Here is a 25,480-nt window from a genome sequence, read left to right on the forward strand (position 1 = left end):
AAAAGCTGTTCTTAGAAGTAGATGGGGGGTGGGGGTGGGCACACTCTGCACTTACTCGGACGTAGTGATTTTTGTACAGGCAGGTCTCTCAAAATCATCATGAGTGGGGTTTTTTTTGTTTTTGTGTTTTCTTTTTCAAGTCTCAAGAAACTCGAGAGATCTTACATTTCCACTATACCACGTGGCCTGACTTTGGAGTCCCCGAATCACCAGCTTCGTTCCTGAACTTTCTTTTTAAAGTTCGTGAGTCGGGATCGCTCAGCACGGAACATGGCCCTATCGTGGTGCACTGCAGCGCTGGCATCGGCAGGTCTGGGACCTTCTGTCTGGCTGACACTTGCCTCTTGCTGGTAAGGAGGCCCCTGCAGGCCCTGGGAAGAGAAAGAAGCCTGTCTCAGCTCCCCGTGGCTTCCCAGCTGCTCTGTCATTGTCTCTGCAGTAAACTAGCATTGATCTTCAATTTTTAACAGTTTTCCTCCTGTGCAAGTAGCTATACTCCAAGTAGCTTTGTTCAGAGGGATGATCCTAATTGGAAATTGGAATCTGGGAAGATCCAAAGCATCCCTTTCTCTTATTCTTTCCTCTGTGCTCCGTTGGTCCCAATTATGCTGCATTTTCTCACATTTACTAGAATTCTTCCTCCCCGCTTTGATTTTTCGCGAGTGGAAATTGGAGCACTTCTCCAGAACGTTGAAAATCACGTTGTACTTGGCAGTTGGAGCTGGCTGAATTGGGTCTCCTCTCTGGCTTTCAGATGGACAAGAGGAAAGACCCTTCTTCTGTCGATATCAAGAAAGTTCTGTTAGAAATGAGGAAGTTCCGGATGGGACTGATTCAGACAGCAGACCAGCTCCGTTTCTCCTACCTAGCTGTGATCGAAGGTGCCAAATTCATCATGGGAGACTCTTCAGTGCAGGTAAGCATTGCTTCTGCTTGCATCCGGGTGTGTTGATTTTGAATTTTGGGCTCTGAAGAAGGAGACAATTGTGAAAGTGCAAATACTCTACCAGATGTCAGAAGAAACCGCTCTCTTCCATGGCTAAATAGCTAGAAAGTTGTGGAAATGTTCACCATGATCCAACTTCTGCCTTTGACATGCTGATGTAGAGAATGTTGATAGGGAGAATAGACTTTATTTTCAAAAGATTTCATCTTCCAAGTATATGTTGTAGACCCAGGAAGCAGAGAGCACCTCCTTGCCTCTGCGTACTTAAAGGGGAGCATATTTCCTGACACATCAGCCCAGTGTGGATACTAATGGGACTTTCTCGTACTGCTTTCTCCAGGAGCAATGGAAGGAGCTCTCCCACGAGGACCTGGAGCCCCCACCCGAACACGTCCCCCCTCCTCCCCGACCGCCCAAACGAATCCTGGAGCCACACAATGGGAAGTGCAAGGAATTCTTCCCCAACCACCAGTGGGTAAAGGATGAACCTGGGGAGGATAAAGAAGCCTGCTCCATCAAGGAAGAAACCAGAACTCCCTTAAATGTCCCTTGTAGTGTGGAAAGGTAAGGCCAAAGGGAGGGGCCTGGTGTGTTGGGGGTAAGGGGGACTGACCTTCCAATCCAGAAACATATTGATATGGAAATCCTGAGGACACGGCCTCCTCCTGGCAAGCATGGCTTCTGTGTCTTTGGGGCATGGAACCCCCGGATTATCCCTGCCCCTCCCCTGGCTGTAGGCAGGAGCGTCTGGTCACAAGTTGGCTGAGGGAAGGGATCTACTTCAGCGGGGTTCTAGCACCATCTTGTGGTGCCCGTTGGAATTAGGGATTCCTGTAACTACGTCCTGCCCAGAGATGACCATGCCCTCCCCCAGGCTTCCAGCCAGTCCTGAAACAGGATATCCAGGTTAGATCTGGTGCTTTTACCCATAGAATGGTCCTTCTGGGAATTTAACCTTTTCGTGTAGTCTTGATTAATTTAATGCCATTTAGCAAAAATTATTGAGCACCTATTGACGTATGTGAAATACTGAGATCGCTGGAACCTGGCCCCTGGTCTGCGTTCTAGACCATCTTGTTGGGACGGGGCAGTGGGTGATGAATGGGAGCCTATAGATGATAAGGAGGTAGAGGTGCACTCTGCAGCGGTCATCCTTTGGGAAGAAATACTCTCCCCTCCTGAGGTGCTCAAGGAAGGCTGCCTGCATGCGGCATGGAAACTTAATGAGTGGGAGTGAGCCTGAGCCTGTGGAGACAAGGCCTGGTTCCTGCTTTCTGGATAAGCATATGCCATGACCCAGCATTTGTACACATGTAGAAATTTGGTTTGCAGCCTCCTGCTCACAAACCAGACGTCCAAAGATCTATAGGTAGAAGTGTTCATTGTGGCATCCTTTGGAGTGGTGAACAATTAGAAATGAGCTGATTATATACCTAGGGATGAAGTAAATCATGCTTTCTCCCTACCTTGGGATATTCTGGAGCCATTAAAGGACAGGATTGGGGTACACCGGTGTGGCCAGACATTGGAATTGTAGTACTTAGCAAAGCCTGTTATATATTCTTTGTGCCTGAGTGGTCCTTCCGCTGTGAACAGCAGGATCTTACCTGGGCTCCTTGCCAAACGCTGAGTGCCAGGCCCCGGCCCTGACCCATGCAGCTGAGCCCCTATCACGGCAGCATTGCATCTAGTTCTAGGGCTTGAGGGAGACTGGTCTAATGGGGCCTCCCAGAGCAGTTGCCGTGAGATGTGCTGAGCAGTAGCTGGGTGACAGTCCCTCAGGGAGACTGTGCCTAACTTCTTCCCAGGACCTCTGGTGATGTTCTCAGGGCGAGCCAGTGTGCTCTGAGGGCCTGCCAAGAGTCGAGGGTAAGAGAGGTGAGAGCTGGCACATGACTGGGTCCACTCTGTCACCCGTTCTTTTCTGTTTTCGTTAGGACTGTGGTGGAGAGAGGGGTGCTTTTCCGTGTGTGTGTGAAAGTGGTGAGGAAGAGAGTGTGGATTTAGGAAGCTAAAAGCCAGAGAGTTCCAAGGGAAAGTGGAGTTGTACCAAGAACATAAGTGCCTCAGGATACCAGTGGGCGCCTGTGTGCACACGGGCCTCAGCCCTGCCACCAGGGTGTCATGCAGGGCACCGAAAAGCAGGTGCTTTGTGCCACCTCCTCCTGTCTCCTGGGAAGGTGGTACCTCAGGGTAGCCCTGACCATTACATAAGATGCTGCTGGCGTAGATACACATGAGAGGCAGGACATCTGTGGTCTGGGTCTCTGATGGGGGCAAGGGCGGCGGGAGGCGAGGGAGGTGAGGCCAAGGCCTGGGGCAAGTGGCAGGGAGAGGAAGGGCCTCAGCTGGCCTCTCCTGAGACAGGCCTGGAAGGAGAGCAGTGCATGTCATCCCCGCGGGGGTGCTCTGGCTTGCCACCAGGAGGCCAGCTAGGGTATGTACACATGATGCCTGAGAAACGGTCCTACTGGCAGGATTAGATTGATGCTGGGGTCTCAAACCTGGAACATGGTGGGCTAAGGGACAAGAGGGAATGATGTTCTCATGTCAGCAGCAACAAAGGCTCTTACGTAGGGGGCCTAGGAAAGGAGTGGTAGCATATTATGGACCCCACCATTGCCCTCTTTGATCTGAAGGGAAACGTTCTCCAAGCAAACCCCAGGGCAAATTAGCACCTGTCTGCACCAGCGCCTATATGTCTCCTCAGCATCTCCCCAGCTCTCCATCACCGTCTAGTAGTAGTCCTGGAATTCCAACTGTAATAATAGCATCCTCACCATCGTTTCTCCAAAATGAGTAACCCATCTCTGTGCCTCTCATCCCTCAGCACGAGTCCAGACACTGAAGTCAGAAGGCGGGCCCTGGGGGCAGGTCCTGCCCAGGGGGAGCCATCGCCGCCCAAGGAGGAGCAGGACCAGGCGCTGACTCCCTGGAAGCCCTTCCTGGTCAACATGTGCATGGCCACGGTCCTTACGGCCGGCGCGTACCTCTGCTACAGGGTATGTTTCCACTGACGGACGTGCTGGCAGGACCGCGTGTACAGAAAGCACTGGCCGACAGCCCGGCGTTAGCATTCAGTGCTGTGGAAGGATCTGAGCCAGTCTCAGAAGAAACAGAGCAAAGGTTTTTTAAAGTCTGGAACTGAAGGGCTAACAAGAGAGAATTGAGGATTGATGCACTGGGGTTTTAAGGAGCCCTGTGGTCCCAAGAATATATATGAGTCTAATCTCAGGGCCTTAATCTATTCAGGAGTAAGTAGAGAAAATGCCAAATATGTGTCTCTCTCTCTCTCTCTCTCTCTCTCTTTTTTTCTTTTCTTTTTTTTTTTTTTTTTTTGTTATTGTTATTTGTTTTTGAAAAAAAATAATAGAATTACAACACATTGTTGTTTTTAATCTTTATAAAAAGCAGGTTTTGTTATTTCTGGAAAAAAAAAAAGAGACTAGGCACTTATGAACCTTTCTTGTACCCCTAGGTGGTGTTACCAGATACACAGTTTATATTTGATTTCCCAGGGAAAGACTCCCACGCTTTTACGAATGTAAACTCCTTTGGAGAAGAGGGTTTAAGGGTTTAGGGTGCAGTCCTGCTCAGCGGCTTCCTCTGCTGTGCGCATTCTGAGCTTGGACGGTGCCTGTGAGCTTCCCCGTTTTTAGAAAAGAAACAACAAAAGGCCATCTCTAGAAAACAAAACCCGGCTTCTGCTTCTGCTCAGGGTGTCCCTGCCGGTTTCCCATTGCTCATTTCTCCACAGTCCCTTCTCATTGTGGCCATCCGGGTGAGGCTCTGCCCTCATCACCCGCCCTCCACAAACGGGGTTCCTCCAGGTCCCTGCCTCAGGGTCAGAGGTCACGGCAGGGTGGACAGCAGCTTTTCACCCTGCCATTGAGGTCCAGAACGAACAATTTCTACTTCCTTTGGAACATAAATGCTATTTCAGAAAACCACACGTTAGAAGTGTGTTGCTGTTCAAGTGAGGGGAAGGAGGAGGATTAGCCTCAAAATTCTGGTCATGGAAATCACCTCACAAGACTTTTTAGAAATCGTTTTAAATACTTTCTCTCTCCTAGTGACCATCTTTGAGTTCATCAGATGGTTTAGCAACACGTAAACAATTTTTTCCTTTGGGGTGATTTTTGGGAAGGACGGCTGTTGTAAAAGAAAAATGAAACCCCCTTCCCTGGAGGCTGGAGTGGCTGGGGAGGCGGGGGACTGGGGGTAGTGCAGGAGTCTGCAGCTCTGCTGGGGTGGGTCTGGGCTCATCTGAAAATGTTTGGTTTCATTCCAGTTCCTGTTCAGCAGCAGCACATAATCTGACCCACCTCCACTCCACCTCCACCCCACTGTCCGCCTCTGCTCGTAGAGCCCGCGCCCGCCTAGCAGGCATGCTGTGGTAGGTAAGGGCCGAGGACAGCGTAGCCAGCCGTGACCTGGACGGACGTTTGTTCTGCACTAAAACCACCCTCCCCAGGCTGTTGGTTCTGACTCCTTTCGACTTTGTTCCCCCTCCCTTTCCTTCGGGTACCAAATCCACAACCCATTTTTTGAGGAGAACAAAGGAGAGTATGGTGCTGGCAGCCTGCGCCCAGCGTGAGGCTCACCCCGCCCAGGGCTCCCTCTCAGTGCAGCCCAGCACATCCCGGTGGGCAGTGCACGGTGTCCTCTCCCGGACCTCCACGGAGACTGTGTGTAGTGAGCCTCTCCACTCCATATTTATTTTTGGTTTTGTTTTTTTTTTCCCCAAAGGCATCCATAGTGCACTAGCATTTTCTTAAACCAATAATGTATTAAAATTTTTTGATGTCAGCCTTGCATCAAGGGCTTTATCAAAAAGTACAATAATAAACCCTCAGGTAGTGCTGGGAACGTTAAGACTTTGCCATGAGCCTGCTGCGTCAGACCAGTACTAGGAAGGAGGACGGTTGTAAGCAGTCATTATTTCGTGACATTGTGGGTAACGTGAGAAGAAGTTTGGCATATGTTTATAGAACATGGGATAATATATACTGAACACTTGGATATTTAAGATACATTATGTGAGATTACTTTGTCCCAGTTACCCCCTCCTGGTTATCTGCTAGAATCTTGCTCTCGATCACTGCCTTCCCTGTGTGTATTAGAATGCATGTATGGTCTTCTAATGTCCTGATCAAATCCACGTGCTTGAAATACTTAGCTCTCTGCTTATTAATGTGCCCATGTATGAGTCCAATCTACCTTTGCATGATCTGATCATTACATGGCTGTGGTTCCTAAGACTTGCTGAAATCATCGCCACTCAGTGATGTTTTCCAGTAAGAGATATTTGCCGAATTCCTGGCATGACACTCTGGTGACTTCCTGGTGTGGCCCAGCCTGTCCTTGTCCAGCTGGGTCCCACTGCAACTCAGACATTCCAAGGGTATGGGAAGCCGTAGTCACACCTCACGCTCTGGACATTCAGGCAAGCAGGGTCCCCCCCAACACCTTGGGGATCAGCCTCCACGGTCAGAAGTTCATGCTCTTCGCGAGCAGACTGTGATTGGGAACCAAGGCTACTGTTGGAAACCACACGTCCTGAAGCAATCTGGGTGACAGTCCCTCGGAGTCCACCTCCCACCGTCCCCTTCCAGGGGCCTTGCTGAGAGCCACGTCTGCCCCCGCCCTTGAACTCTGGGGGACTGATGGTGCTCACGACTCTTCCTGCAAGGGAACTTAAGACCTCCACATTAAGTGGCTTTTTTAACAAGAAAAAAAAAAAAAAAAAAAAACAAGGCAGCTGTAGCTCACGAGCTGCTCTTTTGCCAGCATTTTCACATTTTGCCTTTCACATGTTAGAAGCCCGTGCAGAGAAATTCTGTGATGGGAACATTTGAGGCATTGCTCTGCAGAACCTTGGTGAGGTGTGGATGAGGCTGAGGTGCCAGGCTGTAAGCATTTTTGAGTTGGGCTTGTTTGTTTGTTTTTTGAAGTCCTGTATATGTATGTAGTAGTTTGGGTGTGTGTATATATAGTAGCATTTCAAAATGGATATACTGGTTTAACCTCCTATCCTTGGAAAACAGATGGCTCTCCATCTTGTTACACGTATGTTAGAGAAGTAGCGAGCTGCTCTGCTATATGCCTTAAGCCAATATTTACTCAATAGGTCATTATTTTTTACAATGGCCGTGGAATAAACCATTTTTACAAAAATAAAAATAAACAAAAAAAGCGAGGTGTTTTGGTATAATACCTTTTCAGGTGTGTGTATACATGGATGCATGATGGGGGGTGGGGGGGGCGCGTCTCAGGGTCTTCTGTGACCTCACAGAACTGTCAAACTGTACAGTTTTCCAACTTGCCATATAAATTATGGGTTTGCATTTTAGTTGCAACAATAAAATTTTTTTCTAAAGAACATGGATTTGGGGTACCTCCCATGCCTTTTGTTTAATGGGCCTAAAGCCGGACGGGCACCTTCTGGGGATGTGTGCGCCTTTGAGCCAGGGGAACTTGCCCTTCCTGATAAGTTTGACACGTCATACCTCAACCCAGCTTCTTGGACCACGACAAAACCCACCTTCAAATTGTCCAGGGCCCTTGGGTACCTTAGCAAACCTACACAAGTTGCTTGGAGGGCTGCTTAGAATGGGTGCCTAGCCAGCTGCCTGTAAGACACTATGGTTGCCACTACTCAGGAGCTCTGTTGAGCCACCCTTGATGGAGAAGTGACATGATGAAATGTTTATGTAGTCTTCCCTTCTTGGATAGTTAAATCTTCTCTAAAGTGACTTGTTGACTTTTTGTTCTGAAATTTCAGATTTCTAGAACATTGCAAAAATATTTGTACAAAGAATTCCCTTACATCCTCTAGGGTTGTATGACGAGCCACTGAGTAAAGAGTGAATGGTCAGTGCTGTGGCCTCTTGGCAGGATCCACAGAACCAGAAGGGTACACAGGCTATGGTCATGTGACCCTGGAGCACCCACGGAGGACTGTGGCCAAGGGATGGTGGTGTCCCACCCTCTGTCACTTCAGTCTTTGTTTGGGATACAGAAATGGCATCTAAGCTTTCACGAAGAGGTGGCATGCCAATGTGGGAGAAAAAAAGCTGAATCTGTAAATCAGATGAGGCCAAGGGCTAGATAAGGAGAGGCCGTGCTGCTCAGTATCTGTTAGGAGTAGGCACTTGGGGAACCTTCCATGAGAACGGGGAGCATCGAGGGCACTCAATCCGTAGCTGTCCTGCGTGACCCCCAAGTGCGTGTGTGAGAACCCGCCTAACTGAGCAGCAGGCCTGAGAGCACCTTCGGGACACCAAGGGCTATCGTTTCCCTCCCTGGGAGGCTGGGGCAAACCGCCACTGCTCTCTATTTTTTTCAGGTAAAGGGAAACACCAATAAAAATCATTTTAATCAAAATTTCAAAAAATGGAATTTAGGGACAAGGCAAATAAATATACCAAGTTCAACTGAAAAGCACAGAATGTATATACAGGAAGTTTACAGGAGAAGGTTCCAGTCACAGAGTCCCCAGCGCCATTGTCAGGAATCACATTCATACCCCAGGCTGTCTCCACAGCTCATCACAAGAACAGTTCGGGGCATGTTTGAGAGTTTTTAATAGACTTAAATAGGAAACTCATTTTCTTTCTTTGAACATGTTCTTCAGGAAATCTTTTTTTGAAACCAGCTTTATGGCTTGCAAAGCAATTTACTAGGCCTGACGTTGACTTGCTTCAAAGGTTTCATTCCATTTTGATGAGTTGAGGTCAAAGTGAATGCTTTTCCTGATGTGACACTCAAGGTTTCTTGGCCATTTTCTCTGTGCTGCTGAGCACGATGAGAGTGAAACCCGTGGTCAGCAGGCTCCACCGTGGCCACTGGGCTGCAGCCCGGGTTAAGAAGGTGAATCGTGAATCCCTGGCTCCGTGTCTTCCCACCGTCCCCAGCTTGCCAGGGTGACAGCTGGCTGCTGCTGACCTGACCCACCGCGTCCTCAACAAGACCATCAGCCCGTTGGCCAGTTCACTCCCAGTCGTCATTGAAACAGAAGCGCCGAGCGGGCTGCCCCACAGGGAGACCCCAAGTGCCGTCTGTCCCTCTAGGAGCCTTTTGCTCCAGGCCTCAGCCTGCCTGACCTTGGCCCCTTCGTAGTGCGGCTGGCTGAGGAAGGTGAGGCCAGTTCTCAGAACAAAACTGACCATGTGATTAAAACCCTACAGCATCCCCTTCTGCTTCTCTGCATGAAAACCCTCATTTGTGCCCCCTGGGCTTTGTAACTGGTCTGGAGATGGAGGAGCAGCTCTGGCCAGCTCACGCTTCCGGGGGCAGCACACGGCGTAGCCCCACCCCAAACTCATCCCTGTGTCAAGGCTTGTAAGCAGTGAAAACAGAGAAGCCAGATCTGCGCCCGTCCTCTGAGGCCTAAAATATCGTGATTTCAACATCCGCCTCCTGGCAAAATGCCTCTTCTCTTTGTTCCAAGCAGAGTTTGTCCATCTTCTCAAAAGCTAAGCGTCCTTTCTCACCTGAAAGATTAAGGTGATCGGTCACTGGATTGTCCCCACCTCAGTGTTCCTGCTCTGCTGAGCCAAGACAGCATTGGTTCTGACTCATGCCAGGATCCTGGGTGCTGCTGTGAGGGGCAGAGGCGGGGAGCATTGGGGAGCTCTTGCCTTCCCCTCGCATAGACCCAGTGCCTCGCCCCTACGTTCAAGACACAATTTGCTGAACTGTATTCCTGCCTTGCATCTGGCTCTCATTCCCCTGGATCCTAAACTGAAGTTTAAGAGGGAAATAAAGCCATCTTGCCATCTCAACCATGAAGGAAACCTGTCTTGGCCAAATGCAGTTAAATGGGCCCCTACAGCGCCCAGCCCCTGTGCTATTTTGTATCTTGGAGGGCTGGCCGAGGCCTCGCTAGCACAACCTTCCAGAGATCCTCAGGCACGCCACTGTACCGCACATGACCTCTGATGCTGTACTTTACCAAATGACAATGTTGCTTCCCGGGCTGCTGTTCGTACGGCCTCCAGGTCAGACTGGCACAGGCTGGCGATCTGATCGATGCTTTCGATCCCCTGTTTGAGGTGGGGGCAAAGAGGAACCATTAGGGGACGTTTTAAGTAGCAGGTGGAACCTACTTTTATAAGCTCTTGCAAGGCACCAGCCCTGGCATGCTCTCTGGGGCCTCAGCCCCTTCCTTTTCTAAAGGCTTACAGTTTTCTTACATGGCCTTAAATTCATCAGAAGTGCCATTGGAAGTGCCTCTCCTTTTCAATCCTGCCACCTGCTAGTGAGCCAGCCTATCTTAAAAACAAGACCTGCTTCCCTCTGGACCTTCGTAAATCGTCCTTTCTCTCCTAACCCTCCCCTCCTGGTCAGACTGAGAGCATCAGTCAGCACCCAGATGTGGGTGCAGCTGACACTCGTTGCTCTTTCCTCCAGGGCCAAGGACTAGAGTGCACTTCAGCTTCCTCTACAAGGGCACCCACCTCTACCCTCCTTTCTGGTTGTTTGAGTATAACCAGATGGTCCTCCTAGAATTTCCCTTTGGTTCTTTCCAGAATGAATGGGATGAGTGTAATCTCTTTTTCATCTAGCAAATTGGCAGTGGTTTTTTTTTTTTTTTAAATGAGAGTTCCAGATGCAAGTGAGGTTGAGGCAAGGTGGACATCCTCTCACATCTGTTTTTGGGAGTGTAAGTGGGTGAGCTGTATCAGGAGTCTCCAAAAGTTTCATATTCTCTGGCCTAGAGGCACACTTTGTAGAGGGTTCAGCCTAAGGAAATCATTCAGAGCTCCATATATTTTGTAAAGGCTTTGTGCACAACGATGTTTATAATGACACCACAATTTAAAAAAAAAAAAAAAGGATGATGAACCTCAATTTTCTACCACGAAAGTGGGGGAATCAATTAACTAAGCCCCTTCATAGAGACTGCTAAAGAACTGCCAGTCTGCCTCTAAGAGTTCCTATTTTTGCCCACTATTTTTAAATTGTATTTATTAGCATGACTAACAATTTTAAATGCTCACACACACCCACAAACTAAAGAAATAACAGCAAAACACCAACAGTAGTTTCTGCTAAGTATCAGGATGATGGGTAACTGTTACGTTCCTGTATTTTACACTTTTTTTTTTTCCTACAATGAGCTAATTGTGCTTTTAGAGATTTTTAAATTGAGGATAATCAAACGTAGAATCCAAGACCTCAGAAGGTGTCCCTGGGGCTACCTGCTTATTCAAGCAGAGCCCGAGCAAATGCTCCTTGACAACTGTTGAGGGGCCTCTGCTGGTGGATTTGACGTCTGCTCCTCTAAAACGAGCTCTTCGGGGACCTTTTTTTGGGGGGTGGGGGAGTCCCAGTGGAATAATTTTGGAATGAAATTTTTTTTTTTAATTAACTTTGACATTAACCACAAGCAGGCTTCTTTCCATCCCCGGCGAGGAAGGTTAGACTCACCCTGAGGTGTTTGAGTGCCACACACGCGGCCTGCTGGAGTTTTGCATCGTTCTCGGTCAGGGCGTTGGTGTAGAAGAGCAAAGCCTGGGGAATAAGGTTGCTGTGAATGGGGGGGCTGGGCCAGCCAAGTCCACAGTGCCCATGGCCAGTGCTCCTGGTGCTGGCAGGAAATCACGCCCTGCTTACCTTTCTCTAAACAAAAATCAGGCCCTGATCTATTCATCTCTGGGCCAGGTGCACCCCGTCTCAGAGTATCTGCCGCAGTGTTTAGGTTTCCCTCTAAAAACACTGGTCCCTGGGCTGATGCTAATCAAAGTGAAGAAAGTTCTTTTTGTCTATTAATATTTCCCAAATCTAGATAAAACACTGCATCAGAGAAATCAGATGTCCGGCCAGGGCCAGCTGAAGAATTGGGTGCACAGAGGGAGGTGGCCCTGGGAACACCCTTTACCAGTCACAGCAACAGCCCTGTACCCTCGGCCCCCTCAGCTGGGAGAGAGCTGGCACCGGCTTCACAGCATTGTACAGGCTTATTGGGAAGCACGTGAGGATGCACTTGGCCGTGGGGTGACCCAAGAAACCATAGTAAGGCCTCAGTATTGCCCTTCTCCACCTTAATTCTCGGATAGTCACAGGTCCAGAAGCCTAAGAGGCATAGGGGTCCAATTTCTTGGTTTGCAGATCGACACACATTAGTTGAAAGTAAATGAAGATGACCACGAGAATCCGAAAAAAGAAACATTCTACACACAACTGACATCTCAGACCAAACAGATATGTTGTGCTGGAAGCACCAGGATGAAGGAGGTGGTAAGGCTGTGGCGGGAGGTTCTGTGGGCTCCTCGAGTGGTGGCCTGGCAGCCCCAGCCCAGCCCCGTCCAGCCCGGATCCCTCCCGGGGCTGGTGTTGCCCAGGGCCACGGTGGGAGAAGGGCAGTGTTCATGCCACTGGAGCATCCCTAAACCAAAACCTCTTGGGGTGTCTGGCCGGCTCAGTTGGTAAAGCATGCAACGCTTGATCTCAGGGTTGTAAGAGTGGATATAGAGATTACTTAAAAAACCAAAATCTTAAAAAAAGACAATAAGCCCTTGCAGTGCATGCAGCCCCCTTCAAAACATCCCTCACTCCTTTGTATTTTTCTGAGAAAACCTACTTCCCCAAAACTCACATGTGGCCAGGGGGCTGTCCCTTCCCGTCCTCACGCCATACCTTTTCCCGAAAGCTCTTGTTCCTGGCTGCACCGGCCAGGCGAGTGCTGGCTGCCCTGCATACTCGTGGGGTCCCGTCCAGTTGGAGCAGCGCCCAGGCCTTCAATGTCTGGGGCAGGGGCTGGAGCTGGCCCAGCCGCTTCCCCTGCAGTTTCCTGACAGCCTTGCCCTGCCCCGCACACTGCAGCTCCTCGACGAGTGTTACTGGAAGAGAGAAGTGGGCGCGGGGTCCCTCCGATTGCAGTCTGGTCTTTTTGGCCACTGCCAGGAGCCAGGGGGAAGCAAATCCCAGAGCAAGCCGGTGCGATCACCAAAGCTCAGTCTGGATTGCTTCCAAAGGGGCCTCCTGGACTCCCTAGAAGGCCTCGCAAGGGATCAAATACACCCTGAAAATTAATAAAAACCTCAGCCCGTGCTGCAAGGACTCTGGCCAGCCGTGCGTCACCCTCCTATCCAGCTCTAACCCCCGTGCTTTGTAAAGCCTTCCTTGGGAGCTGATTTCACTACATGGGCTGAACATGCCATCTCATTAAATCTGGGTTCTCGAAAGAACAGCCAGAGGGGAAAGGTGCAGTGGCTCCGAGAAACTGGCTTCCAGAGAGCCAGGAGACGGCCCCACGGACGGATAGTCCTTCGTGCTCACGACGTTGCTCTGAGGCCACCGTCCCAGCCCCTACCTTCCTTGGTGAGCTGGGCGAAGTGCTTCTCCAGGTCAGAGACACTGTGCCTCTGCAGGTAGCCGTGGAACTGGAACCAGGTGACCGTCTGTTCCTCGGGAGGCCCGGCTGCGGGGAGCAGCCCGCCGCAGCTGAGCACCTGCTCCAGGAGCCTTCTGCACGCTGGCAGACACGGGAGGAGGCCGTGAGCTCTAGAGACCGCGCCCTGGAGCCCCGAGGAGCTTCTCGGCCCGGCGCGGCTGGGTCAGGTAAAGGCTCTCGACGGGCGTGGGGGGAGCCCCGCTGGAGCCACCTCTGCCCGCCGGAGCAGGCTGCAGCGGGGGTTCTCGGGGCCCGGGGCTGGGGAACCCTCCGGCCGAGCAGCAGCCGGGCGCTGCGTGGAGCTGCACGCGTTCCAGAGCCACGGCGAGGGCGTACAGGTGTCCCCCTCGGTCGTCGGCAGAGGAAGCCGCTCTGTGTTCCGAGGGGGGGTCCGGCCTACCTTCCCCAACGTGCTGCCCGAACCCCTATAAGCTTCTGGTGGGAGCTGCGCTGTCTGCCTGCCCAGAAGCGGCCCAGCCGGCTAACGTGGGCGGCCTCGGGGCTTCGCAGACCCTTCCTGTCCCCCCTCCGGTGCCATGAGACATGGGGGCACAGGCAGGGCAGAAAGCGGGGGGCGTGGGGGTACCTATTTCCAGCTGTCCTGGGTACTTCCCGCGGACTCTGTGCAGGAACGTTTTCTTGAGCTGGTTCAGCAGCGTCGTGGCGGGGCAGGACAGCACCCTGCCGGGCTCCGTGCACCCTCTCCACAGCCTCAGGCACCCCTTCCTCCGAGCGGCCTGCGCAACGACTAGAAAGCCCGGGGCAGGACCCGACTGGAGGTGGGGGAGGCCCAAAGAGCTCCTCCCGCACTAAGGCCTGGGAGGTCGGGGGGTGAGGGGTGACAGCTTCCCCTCCCACGTCCAGGGGGCCCGCAGGACTGGCAGCTTCAGCTGTGCGTGCATGCCCTGGGCCTCTCCCCCCCAGTCCTCACGGCAGCTGGGAAGGCCCAAAGAGCGTGTGCCGCTGACTCCAAGGCTCTGTGGCCTCCCTTGCCGGCCCCACAGTGTGTGTGTCAGGGCACAGCCCAGCCACCGCCCCAGCTCGTACCCCCCTGGGCTCCAGTTAACTTTGGACCCGAGGAAGGAAGATGAGGCTCCCCCGGGCTTCGAAGCCCATCACTTGATGCCATTCCAAGAGCAGCCCGTGGGTGCTGGGCAGTTACTTACTTTCTTCAATGGATGTTGCCTTGTTGGCCTTCTCAAAATCCAACACAGAAAGCATCTCCAGAACCTGCTTTTGCTGGGCAGCTTCTTCTAGAAGGCATTCCTGGACCATCCTCGACAAATTAGGAGAGGCCAGTTTCTGGAAAGCAGCCCACGATGCTCCAGGTTAGGGCAGAAGGTGCCCTCTGAGGTCGACAGTCACAACTGCAGCTCCCACCAGCCACCGCCCTCCCCTTGGCCCATCCTTTCTATGCTGATGGTTGTTCCCTGACTGTCATCTGGGGATTCCCGATTCGCCAAGGTGAGATGCTAGGATGCAGGCTGTGGCCCGGGGCCACCTTTGCCACCAGAAAAGGCTAGCCTGCCTAGAAGTGGAGCCAGCCAACACAGGAAAGCAGAGCTGAGAGAGAGAGACCCAGTTATGATGACATTTGAAACCCCGGATCCAGCTGGGCCTGAAGCCTGCCCCCTAAGCCTTTCAATTCTGTGAGCCAAAAACCTCCTTCTGGTTGAGCCAGTTTGGATTGGAGTTCTGGCATCTGCAACTGAAAGAGTCGCAGCTTTTGGTTCAGAGCACTTGGGATGCGTAAGAGCCACGTGACTGTTCGGATGAATCTCCTCAGTCTCACTGGCTCTTGGGGGGGGGTCTCTCTTCCTTTCACGATGCTCCCCACCACCACCGTCAAGATCAGTTCTTCTCAAAGAGGGTTGCCAACCCCCAACCTGCAACATGGCTTCCCAGCAAACTGCCCCCCTCCCCCCCGCCACATTCCTTAACCACCTGCAGCAGAGCTTTGCAGACTTGGAGGTGGGCCATGAGCAACCTGTCCAGCTCCGGGGTGCCGGCCGTGAGCTCCCTGGATGACACCTTCCGAGATGGCGGTGGGGGCGGGGTCCTGTCCTTTCTGAGTTGGATTAAAAAGAAGCAGGTGACTATTCCAGTTAGCTCAGCTCCCTCCAAGAGTAGAAGAAACCCTCCCTCCTTGGAGAGAGCTGGTCAGGGAGGCCTGCTGCAGGTCCCAGGGAGACAGAGCTATACCAAGGAGAAAACCAAGAGGAAAAGCAGCAAAAGCCAACTCAGAACAGGTGCTGGGATGGGGGGAGTGGAGGACACCTCCCCAGGTGGCCGATCTGAAGTCAGAAGTTCAAACTAATCCTGAGCTCCATCACTTTGGACAGGTCTGCCCCCCCCCCCAGCCTCAGTTTACTCATCTGTAAAGTGGGGAGAGGAATACCGAGCTCAGGGCAGTGACGTGTAAGTGCGACCCTGCCAGTCAGAATGCCTGGCATCGTGTTGGCTTCATGGTAGGAGCTGAGCCTGAGGCCTGAGGACACTGGGACACTGGAATGTCAGGTGGGAGAGCCACCCCCTCCCCATGGGATCGTGAGAGGAGGAGACAGAGTACTGTTTATCCTCTGGCGGCTGCTGAGATTCGGTACCAGAGCCCGGCGTGAGTGGGGCAGGCGGGGGATGCTTAGCCAAGAAGGAAGTTGGTGTCGGAGGTGAGGTTGTGCAGAAGAATAGGGAGCACGGCTCACTGCTGCCCGTTGGTGAGGCAAGAGTACAGAGGTCCTACCGTGGACCTTATCATTTTTTAAGATAAAAACAAAAACAGCACATTGCTCAAAGCTCAGGACCCTGCTGGGGGACTGTCCTTCACTCGGTGGCCAATACAGGCCTGCTCTGTGCCGGGCAGTGGGCATGCAGGGGTGAGGGGGCAGGACAGATGGGGCCCAGGGCAGGGGAAGCCATAGGCCAGGAGGCAACAGGAGGCATGGACTAAGGCTGGTCCCCAGGGTCAGTGCTGGGAGGAGGGTGCACTTACCGGAGACCCTGGCAGCCCCCAAACAGGGACAGCTCCTGTGGGGCGAGGTCAGCATTGAGGAAGGCGAAGCTCTCCAGGATGCACTCCATCAGGCTCTCGGCAGAGGCGTGCTCCTGGCGGGCTCCACGGGGCTGTGGACAGAGCGGGGAGACCTTAGGGCAGACAGCCCACCGGACCTTAACAGGCTCCGGCTCACAGGCAGGGTGCGAGCCTCGGCTGCCCAAGTGCAATCACCCAAGTCCAGGCCGGGCACGGGGTGCGGCGCTCCTTGAGGTCCCTCCCAATTAGCCTGTGACAAGGTATGGCTCGAGAGCACAAGGGACACAGATCTGAAGGGCCTCACCCAGCTCACAGACACCCACAGGGACAGGGCAAGAAACAGGAGTGAGCGAGTGGCCCCGGGTGGGGAGCAGGACAACGTGTGCCCTCCCCCAAGAAGCCAGGCTGCTGCTCTGCTCCAGCGGACACCTGTCACTTGAGTGTTGCTAGATCAATTTTTAAAAAAAGATTTTACTTGTTCATTAGAGAGAGAGAAAGAGAGAGAGAGAGGCGGAAACACAGGCAGAGGGAGAAGCAGGCTTCATGCAGGAGCCTGATGTGGGACTCGATCCCAGGACCCCAGGATCACACCCTGGGCCAAAGGCAGGCACTAAACCACTAAGCCACCCAGGGATCCCCTCAATTTTCTAAAAAAAAAAAAAAAAAAAAAGCTGGAAATCTAGATTTTTGTGGAAAGCTGCCAGTTTTTAAATATTGACAGCTAATTCCAAATTATTTTTTAAAAAATGGAAAAATGGTATTGAAAAAAAAAAAAGATGGTATGGGTCAGACCAAACATCTCTTTAGGAGGCTCAGAGGCTGCCAGATGAGCCTCTGGATTTCAAGTATTCTTTAAAAAACAAAAAAATGTTTTGCTTATTCATTTGAGAGAGAGAGAGAGAGCAGGGGGAGGGGCAGAGGGAGAAGCGGACTGCTGAGCAGGGAGCCTGATGTGGGACTCGATCCCAGGACTCTGGGATCATGACTAGAGGTGAAGGCAGACACTTGGCTTCACCGACTGGGCCCCCCAGGCACCCCCAAGTGTCTTCTCCCAGGGAAATGCAGGAGGGAGAAGACATTGGAGGCGCCTCCTGACTGACAGGGGTGGGAGAGCGTGGTGGTGCCACGGCTCCTGCCACTGGTCAGGTCTCCTAAGGGCAGGTCCCTTCCTCGGCATCTAGAAATCTACTCCTGGAGATTTTGGCCTCCTCTCCGTACATGGCAGGACTCCAGGGCTCACCCGGTCCCCATCCCGGCACACCCAGGCCTCATCCCAAACAAAGTGCACGCAGGGCACCACCTGAGCAGACACTGCCTCGAAAGCCAGAACTAGGCTCCCAAGAGTCGAGCCCACTCAAGAAAGGTTTGAGTTGGGGCGTCTGGGTGGCTCAGTGGTTGAGTGTCTGCCTTTGGCTCTGGTCGGGATCCCGGGGTCCTGGGATCGAGTCCCGCATCAGGTTCCCTGCATGGAGGCTGCTTCTCCCTCTGCCTGTGTCTCTGCCTCTCTCTGTGTCTTATGAATAAATAAAACTTTAAAAATCTTAAAAAAAAAAAAAAAAGGAAGTCTTGAGTTACAAGAAAATAACAAGGCCAGTTACGCCTTGCCTGATAGAAAAAAAAAAAAAAAGTGTGTCTGCATATATCTGCACATACACACGCACACACGGAGGTGGTTCCTCATTATTCGAGATGTGCCAAACCGTCACTCCCAGAAGTGCAGAGATTGAGCCCCTGGTCACGACATTTTCATCAACCCATCAACACAGAAGCTTGTTTTATGTGTTTCTGTTTGAAGACACTTTACTGAATTTACACGGATGATTCACTGGCACTGACCTCAGGCCCCCACAGCACTGTCACCCGCGCTGAACCACGCTGAGCTCACACATGCGTCCTCTCCGTGAGGCCCAGCACAGCCTCCCTGCACTCGGGAGCACTAGACTGCACTTCAACACGGCAGCTGGGCCCATTTTAAACCCTGAAATGCCCCCACATAATTTTTAAAGAGAGCCAGGAAACTATTTCAGTGCCAGCGTGTCCTACACAAAGACGGTAGTTTCATAAATCAGATGATGTGAAGTAGGTACTGGCGTTACACATTTTATCATCCATGCATTTGAAGTTGCGTAATCAGGAAAAATCCAATAATCCGCCCGGGCCAGCACCCGAGGACGGCCCTTGCCACAGGCCCTGCGAGGAGCAGGTTCAGGGAAGGGTGTGCAGCTGCGCGGGGTCTTCTGCGGCCCCGGCTCTGACCCTGAACACACCCCAGATTTGGGAACCGAACAGCCCCACCTGCCCGGGGTCAGAAGATGTCTGATGGGCCCAGGTTCTTGGCCAGACGTGGAGCAGGTTATCTGCCCCGATGCCCGACTTCCTCTTATTATCCTCCTCCCAGCCAGTGAGGGCGACTGTTCTCCCCACTGGACAGATGAGCAGACTGAGGCCCAGAGGGGAGAGGCGCAGCTGGGTCACACGGGGGTGAGGCCAGGGTGCCGGCCCAGGCTGGCTGCCCCCAGGGACCACTGCCACTCGTTAGGCACTAGTAGAGCAGGGCTGCCGCCCCTCGATAATAAACCTACCTTCAGCCGGTCCCTAAAGCCGAGAACCTGGAACTCCAGCTCCCGCAGCTGGGGCTGGGTGGGGTCCACGGACCTCAGTAAATCCAGGACCTCTTGCAGGGGCCTCTCGAGGGCCACCCCAGGCCCATCCACTCCGTCCTCGGTTTCTCCTTCATCGTGGTCTGTCTGGCTGCCCGGATCTGTGTGGTTGTGGAAAGGGGAACCCCGTGGCGGGCTGGGGCCCTCTATTCCCAAATTCCTCCAGCCAGGCTGCTCCACAAATGGGCCTCCCGCCTGGTGGGCCATCTCCGGCAGGAGGCCCAGGGGTCGGGGGTCCTCCTGGGCCTCCTCTTCAATGGAGGTGTTGGGGCCGATGGCCAGGGGCAGGAAGCCCACGTCCGAGGTGGATGCTGATGTGCTGGTCTCGGCATCTCGGGGGTCCTCGGAGCTGAAGGAGTCCATCTCAGGCAGCTCCTGACTCTGGCTCCGCAGGCCAGGGCCCCGAAGGTCCCTGTCAGACAGGTAGCTGAGGATGGAGGTGGCCCTCGGCCCACCCAGCAGCAAAGCCTGCGGTGCTGGCTGCTGCAGGACAGACTGGGGAGGGGGACACAGGACCAGCCTTACTGCCACACCAGGGACTGGGGCAAGGCCCCCAGCGGGGCTGCCCTCCCCAAACGCTTGCGCCAAATACCCACACTGTCCCCACGAGTGATTGGCGCCTGGAGGTGCAGATGGGCCCCTGCAGCCTCTCTGCCCCCATCCGCCTCGTCCTTCTCTCTCACTCCTTTCCAGGCCCTGCGGCCACCACGTCCTCTGGGCTCTCCCTGCCTTCCTGTCCCAAGGCCTTTGCAGTGACTGTGCTCTCTTCCCAGAACATTCTTCCCCCCTAGGCCATTGTGGTTACACCCCCATCCCCCCAGGTCCTTCCTCACGTGGCACCTTTCCTGGGGTCCTTCCCCTGGGTGCCCTATTTTAGGTGGTAACTCCCACCTTGCCCCATCAGTGCCCTCCCCCTTCCTGGCTCACGTGCCCAAGGGCCTTACCCCCTGGGGCAGGCAGTGCTCCCTGAGGGCACCGTCCTCACCCCGCCACGGAGTTCTCAATGAATGAAGCGCATGGGCCCACACTTGCCCCTCCGCCGCTCCCCTTCCCCGACCCCTAGGCAGACCCCTAGCAACACTCCGCGTTCCTACAGCACCACCTGTTTTCGTCAGCACTTCTCATCAATCCACTCATTTCATCCTTGCAAACCCCCACCAGAGCGCTGCGGTTGTTTTCAGTTCTCGATACAGAAACTGACGGCCAGAGAGGTGGAGTGACTTGCCCAAGGTCACACAGCAGGTGAGAGGCATAAACAGAACTTGAACCCAGCCCACCTGGCTCTAGAGTCCATACTCTGGACCAGATACGATTTTTTTTTTTTAACTGAAGTATGCTGGGCCCACCCTGGCCAGAATATGGAAGAAGTGGACAACGATAGTCGGCGCTAAGGAAGGGACCCAGATCTCCGGGGGTCACGGGAAAGAGGTGTTTTACTCTATGCTTTGTCAAGGTATTGCCTACCAGAAACATATATTTAATTTTAAAAGAAATAAATTGGAGGCTGAGGCTATGGCTGGAGTGATAGAACCATCCAGAGAACCGCATTCCAGACTCCCAAGAGAACCAGCCAAATCCGGAGCCAAGTCCAGAGGCCCCCAGAATGGAGGGCTGACAGCGAGGAAGAAAAAATACTGAGAACCACTCAGGATGACCCCAAAACAAGGGAGGCTGAGTCCAGAGCTTGCTACCCCCAGAAGCACCAGGCGCTCAGCCCAGCCCCGCGTGCTGGCCCCCCCAGGGAGCTGCCCCAGCCGCAATTCCGGGGTGACCACGGCATCCCCATCCTGGGGAGGCTCACTCACCAGGTAATACCTCTCTCGGAAGCTAGGGGTACTTGGGGGTGTCCAGTTGTACAAGGAGCCCTTCCTGCTGCCCATGGAGAACTTGCCCGTGGGGCTGGGTGACATCAGGAAGCTCTCAGTATCAAACGGGCTGGAGGACAGAAGAGAAGGCCAGGGTGTCCTCAGTGCCCAGGGGGGACACAAGCACAGACCAGGCCCGGGGGACTTATTAGAGGGAATGGAGGCTTGGTGGGGTCATGGGGGGTCATGGGCACAGCCTGGGGACTCCAGGTGCCCATTCTCAACCCCCTTGGGAACATCTCACACTCCCACCACCCCGAGGACCCTTAGCCAGGTGGCGAGGGGCAGCCATGGGCCACCACGCATGTGAGTGGTGCCTCTATAGTGGTCCCCTCGGAAGCTCAGCAGAGGCACCGTGGACTCTCAGTGCTGCCATTTTCTGGGTAAACGATGTCACCATCCCTCTCATCTTCATCTGTAAAAGGGGAACTATTATCTCTTAAAGGACCTCCGTCAGCCCAAGTCACAGGTAAGGCTGGGAATCGCTGAGCCTGCCCTGGGAGCCAGGAGGGCCAGGTAACCTGCCCGCCTCATGGAAACCTGGGCACACAGGCCTGGCTCTTGCTGCGTGGGGCCCAGACGCTGCAGGCCCCTCGCAAGGAGCCTTCCCTGGCCACCCAGGGCAGCTGCGGGCTAGCAGGATGCTGGCATCCTTGGGTTCGACTGGCCTCCAGTTGGATGGCACTGGGCTGCCCACCACCCTATAGACTTGAGGGGCCTCCTGGGAAGGACGTGCACTCAGCCCCCACTAGACTAGATGAAGACACCGAGCCTGGGGGTGCCCCCTTGCCCCAATCTACCCAGCTCACTGGGAAGAAAGCACCATCTAGTGACCCCAGGCTCGGATGCCCACCCCAGGAAGGAGACCAGAGAGACTGGCCCCAACCGGTCAGAGCCAGTGCCAGAACAGAGGAAGCAGGCCTCCATCCCTTAGCTCCTGGGGCACCTGCCTTGGGTAATAAACTGAAGAGAATTCTCTTGAAACACTAGGAAGAGAGCCCTACGTCCAAGACACCAAGCCTGGGGGTCACTGAACGGCCCAAGAAGATGATGAGACAGCTGCCCCAGACCAGCTCTCCCCCTTGCCCCCTGCAGTGCCTGATGGAGAGCCCCACCCTGTACAGGGGTTGTGTTCATGAGTGTCCCCATCCATGGGGCCTGTGGTCCAGGGGCTAAGTGCTCAGCCTGTGCCTGCTGGAATGAGGTGGTGGGAGCAGCCCTCCTGGGGAGCAGAGCGGCTCCTCCACGGAACCAGGCCGGGAGGCCCTGGAAGGGGTCCTGGCCAGCACGGGTTTTTCAGTTGTAAGAAGGGAGTTAAAACTGAGAAGGGAGTGGGAAGAGGGTTGGGCAGGGGCTACAAAGAAGAGTCTGGGCTCCAGCCTGTCTGGGGGCGGGCGGAGGGCAGGGGCGCCCACTCGTGGGTGCTAGGGTGTGGCCCGGCCAGCAGGGGGAGCCAGCGAGGCCCCACCTCGGCTCCGGGAGTCCCCGTGGGTTTGGGGCTGGCCTTGGGGAGGGCCCACTCACTTCCACAGCACCTCCAGCTGCAGCTTGATGGTACCCAGCTCTGTGATGTCCACCACGACCACCTGCGGCCTGGTCGTGAAGAAGTCAGTGATGTCGCAGGTTACCGTGCCCACTGCCAGTGAACTCAGGCCCCTCAGCTCCGTCACCTGGGGGGGCCGGGGGGGTAGTTGCAGATGGTGTCCAGCCGAGCCCCTGGGCGCCCTGGCCCCGTCCCCAGGCCCCACCCACCTTGATCTCGAAGTTCTCGTGCAGCGTGGGGATGAAGGCCTTCTCCTCCTCCTCCCAGGTCTGGCTGTCATCCGACTCGATCCGGCCCTTGAGCTTCCAGCGCTGGCGGCCCAGGCGCATGAGCACCTGCGGGCGCGGCCAAGAAGGGGTGCCCGGTAGGTCCCCGCCCCCTGAGCCCTGCCGGCCAGGTGGGGGTGGGACCCTGGCTCTCGGTGCTCCCAGCCCCCCAGGCCCGAAGCGGAGGTGGCCCTACCTCGTACTGGTCTCCGGGACAGAGGCGCGCGTAGCCCACCAAGCCTGGAACACAGAGGGGGGCTGGTCTCCCCTGCGGCCGGGCCGCCCCGGGAACCACAGGCCCTCACTGGGGAGCCGCTGCCCAAGGGTGGGCATCAGTCTCAGGGAGGGATAAACCATCCCGAGGGACAGTGGGCGGGCCTGGGCCCTATGCCCACCTCGGGGACGGGGCCACACGTCGCGTGAGTGGAAACCCAAAGTTGTGCGGGGAGCCCCGGATTCCGACCAGAAGCCCACCCTCGGCAGAAGCCCCGGGCCTGCTGCCGCACGCGCTCTCGGCCCTGTTACCTTTCATCCTGACGTGGAATTCCCCCAGGTGAACCTCCAGGGCCCCCTCGATGAGCCACATGTCCTGCAGAGAACCCCCAGCCCGGGGCCAGGTGAGGAGGGAGGAGGGGGCACGCAGGCCCCGCCAGCCCTGGGGTGAAGCAGGGGGTGCACACAGGGCTGCTCCCGGGGCGCCCACCGCCCGCCGCCCCACCTCGGTGCATTCCTGCAGGCTGCGGCCCAGCTCCTGCAGGCTCTCCCGGGAGGCGCGGCTGGGCGGGCAGGCGGAGAAGGCCCTCTGCATGTTGGAGGCCCCGTCCCGCAGGCGGCACTGGATGCAGTAGCCCTCGTAGAGCTCATCCACCTGCGGAGGCACCGGCTGCTGGCACCGGCCACGCCGAGGCGCGGGGCCCAGGCCTGCCTGTTCCCCCGGCCCCCCGGGAGAGGCCACGCGGCCCTGCTCCGTGCTGCAGCCGTCCTGGGCGCCCTGCCCCGTGGAACATGAGCCTGGGGCCGGGACCACGTCGCCCACCCGCTCCGTATCCCCAGCACCTGGCAGCCGCCTGCACACAGCCAGTGCCCCACTGGGCCAGGCCCCAGAGTGGATGCCTCACTCCCCCCACAACCCTTGGACTGTAAAGGGGGGGTCTGTGCTATCCTATCCGCCACCCGGCTGCCGGGAGAATCCAGCGAGGACACGGAAGAGCTGCAGAGTGGAAAGCTTAAAGGACTTGCTGGGGGACCTTGGGCCCGTTCTTATCCCTCCCTGAGCCTCTACTGTCCTATCTCTGCAGTGGGGCTGTTAGACTCCGCCTTCTCGCCCTGTAAGGTGAAGCATGAGGTCTTCCCATCTAAGACCTCGGCCGAGCCCCTGCAGTCCCTGCTCCTCCTCAGCCTCTCCCCTGCTAACCCAGCCCCCCCCCACCCCCCCCACTGCCCGTGACCTCCAGGAGGCAGGCTGACCTTGCTGATATGAAACTCCATCTTCCGGATGTGCCTTTCCACAGAGCGCGTTTGCTTCTCCCAGAGAAAGAGAAGGTGCTTTAGAAGAGCCTGGGCCACCCCCCAGCCCTCGCCCCCAGCCCCCTGCCCCAGGTCCTAACACACAGAACTAGGCTCAGAGCCAGGCCAGCCCCTCACCATCCTCGAGGATGGCTCATCGCTGAACCCATTTCCCCATTTGAAAAATGGGGAGGAAACTCAGGTGTCCCTCTTGCAGGCTGGCCTGAGGGATGAAGTGTGACAACAACATTGGTCCCCTCATCGGGCAGGGCCCAGCCCGGGCCCACCTTGCTTACAGCCCAACAGACAGCAAGTCTTCCTCACCTTGTCCAGGTCGTAATAGAAAGCCTGTGGGGGAGAAAAGAGGGGAGGGGACGAGGTGTCAGAGCCCATGGTGCTCCTCCAACACCCGTGAGGCTGCATCCCAGGGACACCAGAACTCAAAGGACAGAAAGCCAGCAGCCACTCCCTCCTCGGCAGCCTGCAGCCGGTGGCCTGGGCCAGGCCGAGCGGGAAGAGTGATAAACACAGGGGCCTGGGGCACCTGTCGGCCTGGCTCTGTTTCCCAGCTGTGTGTCCCAGGCCAGCTTCTCAACATCCCTGAGCCTCTATCTCCTCGTGTAAAATGGGGGTCCTTGTAGCACGTAGCACCTGCCCCATAGGGTTGCCGTGAAGAGTAAAGGACATGGCAAGCCCTCGACAAAAGGGGACCATTGGCAGTGTGACTGTTCAAGGGGCTGATTTCGGCCATGGCCAGAAGAATTGAGGGAGGGGGTGGTGAGGCAGCCAGCACCCCCACTCCAGAGGTTTCAGGCTTCAGGGCCTGGGGCGGCCAATATGAAGACCACATGGAGGGCAGCCCGGGTGGCTCAGCGGTTTAACGCCGCCTTTGGCCCAGGGTGTGATACTGGAGACCCAGGATCGAGTCCCATGTCAGGCTCCCTGCATGGAGCCTGCTTCTCCCTCTGCCTGTGTCTCTGCCCTTCCCCCCCCATGAATAAATAAATAAAATCTTAAAAAAAAAACAAAACACCCACATGGAAGGGTGCCTGGGTGGCTCAGTCCCGGGGTCCTGGGATCGATCCCACATTGGGCTCCCTGCTCCACAGAAAGCCTGTTTCTCCCTCTCCTGCCTGCCGCTCCTGCTTGTGCTCTCTCTGTCTATCTCTGACAAATGAGTAAAATCAAAAAAAAGGAAGGAAGGAAGCAAGGAAGGACAAATGAATGAGCCTACTGATTGGGCAGATCTTCGTATAAAGGCCAGTC

General features: G+C 54.9%; 2 protein-coding genes and 1 long non-coding RNA gene across 12 annotated transcripts in view; 2 read left to right on the plus strand and 1 right to left on the minus strand.

The window, feature by feature from the left end:
* The window catches only part of PTPN1 (protein tyrosine phosphatase non-receptor type 1), a 67,036-nt gene extending 59,708 nt beyond the window's left edge, over window positions 1-7,328 (plus strand). For all 3 annotated transcript variants that reach the window (XM_038572592.1, XM_038572593.1, XM_038572594.1), the window contains 5 exons: window positions 141-350; window positions 755-916; window positions 1,287-1,510; window positions 3,777-3,948; window positions 5,238-7,328. In XM_038572592.1, coding sequence (XP_038428520.1) covers window positions 141-350; window positions 755-916; window positions 1,287-1,510; window positions 3,777-3,948; window positions 5,238-5,261 — 792 coding nt within the window. In that variant the 3' untranslated portion in view covers window positions 5,262-7,328. The remainder of the gene's footprint in view (window positions 1-140; window positions 351-754; window positions 917-1,286; window positions 1,511-3,776; window positions 3,949-5,237) is intronic.
* Window positions 7,329-8,295: 967 nt separating this feature from the next.
* Window positions 8,296-25,480, minus strand: part of RIPOR3 (RIPOR family member 3) — a 73,729-nt gene continuing 56,544 nt past the window's right edge. For 7 of the 8 annotated variants that reach the window (XM_038572588.1, XM_038572587.1, XM_038572584.1 and 4 more), the window contains 18 exons: window positions 24,539-24,562; window positions 24,176-24,232; window positions 23,427-23,576; window positions 23,234-23,297; window positions 22,905-22,948; window positions 22,652-22,777; window positions 22,424-22,569; window positions 20,840-20,969; window positions 18,957-19,529; window positions 16,336-16,466; window positions 15,291-15,414; window positions 14,513-14,648; window positions 13,933-14,094; window positions 13,266-13,427; window positions 12,590-12,792; window positions 11,381-11,464; window positions 9,903-9,993; window positions 8,296-9,441 (listed from right to left, as the gene is read on the minus strand). In XM_038572588.1, coding sequence (XP_038428516.1) covers window positions 9,338-9,441; window positions 9,903-9,993; window positions 11,381-11,464; window positions 12,590-12,792; window positions 13,266-13,427; window positions 13,933-14,094; window positions 14,513-14,648; window positions 15,291-15,414; window positions 16,336-16,466; window positions 18,957-19,529; window positions 20,840-20,969; window positions 22,424-22,569; window positions 22,652-22,777; window positions 22,905-22,948; window positions 23,234-23,297; window positions 23,427-23,576; window positions 24,176-24,232; window positions 24,539-24,562 — 2,511 coding nt within the window. In that variant the 3' untranslated portion in view covers window positions 8,296-9,337. The remainder of the gene's footprint in view (window positions 9,442-9,902; window positions 9,994-11,380; window positions 11,465-12,589; window positions 12,793-13,265; window positions 13,428-13,932; window positions 14,095-14,512; window positions 14,649-15,290; window positions 15,415-16,335; window positions 16,467-18,956; window positions 19,530-20,839; window positions 20,970-22,423; window positions 22,570-22,651; window positions 22,778-22,904; window positions 22,949-23,233; window positions 23,298-23,426; window positions 23,577-24,175; window positions 24,233-24,538; window positions 24,563-25,480) is intronic. The other variant, XM_038572589.1, reaches the window with a different exon arrangement.
* Window positions 9,739-20,547, plus strand: LOC119865688. Its single transcript, XR_005377975.1, has 3 exons — window positions 9,739-11,965; window positions 12,062-12,190; window positions 13,324-20,547. It is a non-coding gene; the product is annotated as an uncharacterized LOC119865688 (long non-coding RNA).

The sequence above is a fragment of the Canis lupus genome, chromosome 24 (genome assembly GCF_011100685.1).
Source record: "Canis lupus familiaris isolate Mischka breed German Shepherd chromosome 24, alternate assembly UU_Cfam_GSD_1.0, whole genome shotgun sequence".
Classification (NCBI taxonomy): Eukaryota; Metazoa; Chordata; class Mammalia; order Carnivora; family Canidae; genus Canis; species Canis lupus.